The sequence below is a fragment of the Mesocricetus auratus genome, unplaced genomic scaffold (assembly GCF_017639785.1).
Source record: "Mesocricetus auratus isolate SY011 unplaced genomic scaffold, BCM_Maur_2.0 Super-Scaffold_4256, whole genome shotgun sequence".
NCBI lineage: Eukaryota > Metazoa > Chordata > Mammalia > Rodentia > Cricetidae > Mesocricetus > Mesocricetus auratus.
This window is the reverse complement of record NW_024429182.1, coordinates 26,355,997-26,363,425: the sequence shown is the minus strand read 5'-3', so window position 1 is coordinate 26,363,425 and position 7,429 is coordinate 26,355,997. Positions and strand designations below refer to the sequence as shown.

General features: G+C 41.8%; 1 protein-coding gene across 1 annotated transcript; it reads left to right on the top strand.

Annotated features, from left to right (window-relative positions):
- The first annotated feature begins 563 nt into the window (after positions 1 to 563).
- LOC121138886 (interferon-induced protein with tetratricopeptide repeats 1-like) lies at positions 564 to 1,484 on the top strand. Its single transcript, XM_040741917.1, has one exon. The coding sequence runs from the start codon at positions 564 to 566 to the stop codon at positions 1,482 to 1,484; it is 921 nt and encodes a 306-aa protein (XP_040597851.1).
- Positions 1,485 to 7,429: the final 5,945 nt, after the last annotated feature.

Below are 7,429 nucleotides of genomic sequence, written 5' to 3'. Positions count from 1 at the left end.
TTTTCAGAAAAGAGAAGAAGGTTGTAAAATGTGCTTTGCTTGGTGTCAATTTCTGCTCATTTCTCACATGACAAACCATCCTGCTTCCTTGTCACAGAGACCATGCTGGTGATGCCCAGGTGGAGGAGAAGCTGCTTCAGCTGAGATGTCACTTCACATGGGGACTGCTGATTGAAGACATTGGCATACCTGATCTGGAAATGAGAATCTGGGAGGAGCTTCAGTTCCTAGACATCAATAACCCAGTGCAGATGCACAACCTGCTGGCCTACGTGAGGCACCTGAAAGGCCAGCATGAGGAAGCCCTGCAGAGCTTGAAAGAAGCAGAATCCTTGACCCAGAGGGAGCAGCTGGACAAGAGAAGCCTGGTGACCTGGGGCAACTGTGCCTGGGTGCATTACCACAGGGGCAGCTTGGCAGAAGCCCAGACCTACCTGGACAAGGTGGAGAACACTTGCAAAGAATTTGCAAGCCCCTTCCGCTACAGGATGGAGTGTGCTGAGATGGACTGTGAGGAAGGCTGGGCCTTGCTGAAGTGTGGAGGACAGAATTATAGATGAGCCATGGCCTGCTTTGCAAAGGTTCTGGAAGTGGATCCTGAAAACCCTGAATACAACACTGGCTATGCTGTTGCAACCTATCGTGTAGACTTTGCTGAGGACTGTATTTCTCTGGAACCCCTCAGGAAGGCTGTCAGGTTAAATCCAGGAGATCCATATCTTAAAGTTTATCTTGCCCTGAAGCTTCAGGATGGAGGAGAAACAGCTGAAGCAGAAACACACATTGGAGAAGCTCTCAGCAGCACATCCTGCCAAACCTACGTCTTTCGCTATGCAGCCAAGTATTACCGAAGGAAAGGCTGCATAGACAAAGCTCTAGATCTCCTACACAGGGCCTTGCAGGCATCACCTGATTCTGCCTATCTGCATTACCAAATAGGACTCTGCTACAGGAAACAAATGATCCAACAGAAGGCATCCAGAAACAGGCAGCTCAGAAGGCAGGGCATCATGCAAGAATTGGCACAACAGGCTATTTGTGAATTTCAAAGGACTGTGGAACTGAGGCCCACATTTGAGATGGCTTATGTTTACATGGCTGAAATACAGGCAGACATTCACCAATACGAAGAAGCAGAGGCAAATTTCCAGAAGGTTCTGAACATTAGGAACCTTGAATGTCACATAGAGCAGAATGTTCATTTCCGCTATGCCCGTTACCAACAATTTCATCAGAAATCAGAAGACAAGGCGATCACCCACTATTTAAAAAGTTTAAAGATAGGAGAAAAGTCCTTTGTCTGGAGGAAACTTCTCACAGCTTTGGAGAAAGTGGCTGAAAGACGTGTTGACCACAATGTTCTACCTGTGGAGAGCATCGGCCTCCTTGGGTTAGTCCACAAACTGAGAGGGAACATGCAGGAGGCCCTGCTGTGCTATGAGAGGGCCCTGAGGCTCACTGGGGAAATGAACCCTGAGTTTTGAATGCAGCTCTACTCTGTGAAGTTGATGTAGTCATCACTGAGGTTGCTGCTCTCCTTCCTGAAGCTGTCTCCAGAACTGCATAGCTTGCTGAAATGCCAAGTTCCTAATGCATTTGCTCCTGCCACCTCTTTCTCACCCTCAGTGTCATGTCTAGAAGGAACTTCGGTCCCCACTACACCTCTTCACTCAATCCCTTTCCTTATGTCTGTACCTCTGGTAAGAAAATCTTCCACCCTCTCCATGAAAGTGTGCTAGACAAAGAATTCTCCAAAAGTTTTCTCTTTTAGGTAATCAGAAACTCTTACTACAGTATAATCTCAGAGAAAAACAAATAGCAAGGGAGAGTTTGAAAGCAGGAGATACTTTACCTTACTGGTAAATTATTCTCAGTAATAAGAATCTCATATTTAGGCAAAGAAAAGCAAAGGAAAGTTGCTGGGACCTTACAGAGTGAGGAAGACATAAGGAGCCTTTTCCAAATCATCTATGTCACTGTAAATGTGCTATATGTGATGCTTTTTACTCAGCTAAAGTATATTCAATAAAATTATTGGGAATCACAAGCCCTTTTTGTGTAAGTTGTCAATACAGTTCAAAAGAATACCCTTGAACCTACATAAGATTGAACTAAACTCCTTTACTGTAGGTGACAATGTTGTGACTGGGAAAATGTATGAGGCCACTGGCATTGGGTCCAAGATCTAGCACTAACATACAAACTGACTTACTGGAGCCCATTCCATATGGAGAGTTACCTTGCCAGCCTAGAAATAGGAGTGCAGGGGTAGATTAGTGCCTTGGTACTGCCTCAAAAAGATGATGGGGCAGACTTAGTAGGAATAGGGGAGGCCTTACCCTCTCTGAGGAGCAAATGGGAGGTGGGACATGGTGAATGGAGCCGTAGGAGAGGACGAAGGGGGTATTGGGATTGGAATGTAAAAAATCAATTAATTAAAAAAAACTAAGGATACTCTGTCAGTGTCCCCATGATGGCATGGGATAGCAGAACCACCTAACAGAAGTCCAATGAGCAAGCAGGAAGGAAAGCTATGCACCTAAAACCTAGAACTGTTTTGTAAAAATCAGATGAAGGTATTTCATTCTACCCAACATGGGGGTAGTAATGGTGACTGATGCTACCTTGTACAAGAAAACTGCAATTTGTCTTTAGGGATTATATTTGCTGTGAGCCTTTATCACTTATTACAGAAGTAGCAATTAATATTCCAGGTTTCAACTCCAAAATATTTGCTAATATTAATTTGGCTGTATATAGAGACCTAAGCTGAGTTTCTCGAGATCTTATTCCCCTTCCTGGCATAAGCATGCCTTGTTGTCTGAGAACTGTTAATATAAAACGGTGGATATAAAAACTAGAAGTCTTGTGGGATAGGTGGGACCTCAAGAGAATTTTTAGAAGGAACTTTTGGAAGGAACCTCGAGAGAATGGTGTAGCGTGAATGTTTCTCTTGCCCGGCTAGGTCCCACTGCCCTTCTCTGACCCAAAGAAACACGCAGACACTATATTAGTTAAGCTGTTTGCTGGCGATTTGGGCTTCTGATTGGCTTGCTCAGTCTTGATTATTTACCCATTTTTTAATAATCCATGTATTTCCATGTGGTCTTATCTTACCAGAGAAAAGGCCTGGGCCTCTGACACCCTTGAAGTCTGCATTGTGTCTGTTCAACATCTCCATAGAGAAGGGAGAGAGAGAGAACGATTTCCTGTTTTCCCTGCTTATAAACTGATTCTGCCCTGCTATGTCACTTGCTGCCAGGATTACATGGTGACTTCTCTTTATTACATTTCCCTGAATTCTCCTCAACTCTTAGTCCCACCTATTTTGCTTCCCTATTGGTCAACAGTGTTTTATGTATCAATCAGTAAGACAAAAATATACACGTAAGAACATTCCCCGTCATCTCCTCTGTTCTATCTAAATAAAAAGAAGTGTTTTAACTTTAACATAGTAAAATATATAACAAAACAGTTATTAAGTAAGAGCTATATTTACAACATTTAGATCATTAACATTTGGCAAACATTATAATATGTATTCTATCATCTATCCTATGTTTGTGAGTCTATAGTCTTATATGTAACTTACATTTTATCATAAATAAGGAAAACTATAACCATAACTATCTGTCTTCAACTCTATCAAAGACCACCAAAGGATAGTATATAAAGTCTAGAATTGACAGGGACATCTTGCTGCCTATACAGCCATCCAAAGTTCCTCTGTAACGTTGGGGCATCCATCTTCAGCCTATAGGCCACAGTGTGTCTTGCAGACTTGTCAGCAAAGCAGGAAAGTTTAAACTGTTTGTCTGCATTGGCAGTTTGTCAGTCATTTTGTTTTTTGTGTCCTTTAGAATGTCTCATAGACACTTCCATGAAACAGGAACCCTTCAGGACTGTCCATCTTGTTTTGCAAGTCCACCAGTCACTTTTCTGTGGGTCCTGGATGTCCAGTTTATACAGCAACAGTCAAACAGTTCAGTCAAGAACAGTTTCTTGCTCAAATGGCTAGTCTTGCTTTTTTAAAAGCAAACTCCATAACAAGTTTCTTTGATGCCCATCCTCCTTTCGGACATAAAGGTGTGCTAGGAACAGCTGTTTCTGTCAGGAAAAACTCTAAACCATTTTAAATGCCATATTCTGAAGGTCTTTGAAAGGTTTCAAACATATCCATTTGAAATATCTCTTTATTAGAAAATCTAACATAACTGTAAATTTGGCTATTTCAGGTGACTATCATCTTATTTAATTACAGATTTCATTTTTCAAAGAGCTGTATAAACACAATAGCTAAACAGGAGGAGACATATACTTATAACAAAATTGACCTCAAATTTGTATCAACAAATGAAGATCTATTCCAATACAAAGTATTGAGTTCAATATCATATTCTTTTTTTTGCTTAAAAAAGAGATTGGTTGTGATCATTAGCCAGTTATAACCAAGCCCATTTAAATGAAAACAAACATTTATAAACAATATTTGGGAATGTGGGCATCATTCTCTCCAAACTGCTTTCTGCTGTTTGGGGATATTGTAAACCATGGGGCTCCTCAGAAGACCCAGAAATCCTGGCTGTGGCAGTCTGCAGGCCTGCCTTGTCCCAGCTGATTGAATGTTGGGTCACCTGGGCCACTGCTTCACAGGGTCTTGCTTCATCAAAACATAGTCTGGAAGGTATCCGAAGTACACCAGGCTGCCCTTGAAATCACAGAGATCTGCTTGCCTCTGCCCCCAGATTGCTGGGATTAAAGGCATGTGCCACCACACCCAGCCACTCTATTTTTTTTCTGTTTTAAACCATTTATCCGGTTTCTATTCTTTCACAAGCCTGCGCATGTTTTTAAACACATTGTAAACCTTTAGAGGTTTGACTTCATCTGAATCTGTCTTCACTGTAAATCTTTACCTTTTTATGGCAACATGTCTTTTGTCTGCTCAACAACATTGCTAAAATTAAAGCTACAGCCTCTTTAGTCACTGTCTTTGCAATATGGTGGGGGTATGTTTACCACCAGCATTAACAGCTGTGCTCACCCCCTTGGCCTATGCTACCCTCAAGCACCATGCTGCCGGCTTGGAGATGTAGTCACTGCCACTGCCAGCTGCTTGCACACCATTCAATTGTTAGCAGGGCTTCTTAAAAAAATTCATGTGGTTTTTCCATTTATGCTGAGTCAGGAAGATTCCCTTAAAGAAGCCTAGCAAGTCTCTGCTTGTCTCTAGCAAAACATAGCCCACCTGATACATCATTTCCTGAAAGTTTCTTTTTCTTCTAATTTCCATTTTTTCTTCTCTATCTATGCATGTACACACACACACTCACATGAGCAAGTATACATGCATCACAAATGGTTCTATTTATTACAGAGAGTGGGGGAGAAATGAAAGATCAGCCTGAGACAGAACCACATAGAAGCAGCACTTAAGTCACATTAGATGAACATGGCAGAATCCCTTTCAGTTCCCTGCTTCCAGGGACAATAATGATTTGGATAATGAAACACTAAATACATTTCCATAAAAGAACTGAAGGCAATTGTGCTCTAATATAATTGGCTTTACCACACATGGACACCGATCATTGTCTTTTACCAAAAATATGAGTCTGAGATATTTTAGAAGCTGTCCTAGTTATTAGTGTGTTTCCCTACAGCAGCACTCTCCCCACTGCAGGACAACTCTGTGGAGGTTAAATGGTGAACAAGGGATAAACTAGCAGGAGAATGTTAGCAGACAACCTACAACACTCATCCTGTACAGTTAGGGATTCAGAAATGAAATCCCTCCCATTCTGCTATGTTTCACTTTTTAAAGATACAACACATAAGTGTTAAAGAAACAATCATTTTTCACAGAATAAGTGTGAATATTGGCAATCACAATAGGAAACAGAAAGCTCCCATGACTGAGATGACCTCATAAACCAGACCCTCCCCTGGTGTTGAACTGAAGTTGCAGTTAACTGTGTGCAGGAGTTTGAGTGAGCACGAGGAAAGTCCTGAAGGACAAGGTAGCATGTCTGCTGCCACCAGTACACCTGACTTTGACTTCTGACACACCTGCTCAGAGGGAGGAGTTTTGCTTGGGATTTAGCCTCTTCCTTTTGTATGAAAGTTTTAAAATGTGTCTTTTTCTTATGGAGGGTCAGTGACTTTGGTCTCCATAAAGTACTGGCAGTAGACAGAATACCAGAATGGTACAAATGTGTAACCATGCTCAGACATGGATGGATGTCTCTAAGGAGGTCTAAGTATGGAATGATGGGTAATCTATAACATCCTCCTAAGGAGATGGAGAGGAGTAGAGTAGATTGATGGATGGAATGTAGGAGACAGCAGGTTTTTAGTAAAGAGAAAGTAGCATATGAAAGCTGATGCTGAGGTTTATTTAGAAATCATTATCCCAATAACTTCAGTGAATCCAAGAGATCAACTCCCTTGGAAAAGTCTGTCTGAATGGGGTAATATTCTTTTGTCCTATCTTTTGTCCTATTCTTTTGTCCTAAAATGAGAGTGAGACTTCAGGTTAGGGTAAAGAGCAGCCTGGCAACTTGTTGGTTATGTTTTTTTTTTCCTGAGCTATTTTTTTCCTGCTGAGTCTGGCCACACCTCAGTCTTGTCCCCCCATCCATGCTCTGCTCTCTGCTTAGGGGAGTGTGGTCTCTACTCTGTCCCAACACCCTGTTTCCATCTTAAGAAATTCCTAGGTTTGCTCAGCAAGTAGTGGACCTGCCCCAGTAAGCCCCCGAATATGGCCACACCTCAGTCTTGCCCCCCCCAAGTCCCCTGCCCTCTGCCATCCACTTCAGCCTTGGCTCCCTACACCCTTCTCATGAGGGAGGAGAACACCAGGAGAGGCAAAACTATCCAGAGTTGGCCACACTGATGTGTTGGCCCACCTAAACCCACTGGGAGACGACAGGGGAGGGAGAGACCCCGCCTGCACCAAATCAAAGAAGGGATGGCAAAACAACTGTATAAAAACACAATCAACAAAAGCAAGACCAATATGACACCACTAGAATCTAGGGACTCCTTACCAGCAAGACCTGAACATCCCAACACAGATGAAGCAGAAGAGAAGGACCTCAGAAACAACTTTATGTACATGATAGAAACCCTCAAAGAGGAAATGAAAAAAATCTCTTAAAGAAATGGAGGAAAAGATAAACCAAAAAATTCAAGAAATAAACAAATCTCTTAAAGGATGCAAAGAAAACAAAGAAAAAACAGCTAAACAAGAGAAGGAAACAATTCAAACAGTTCAAGGTTTGAAATAGAAAAAATAAAGAAAACACAGAATGAGGGAATGCTGGAAATAGAAAAGCTGGGTAAACAATCAGGAAATACAGATGTAAGTATAAACAATAGAATACAAGAGATGGAATAGAGAATCTTAGGTGTTGAAGTCTCACTAGAG

Bases quoted from the DNA above. Each gene is read 5' to 3' on its own strand.
- LOC121138886 (XM_040741917.1), top strand. From the start codon at position 564: ATGGCCTGCTTTGCAAAGGTTCTGGAAGTGGATCCTGAAAACCCTGAA.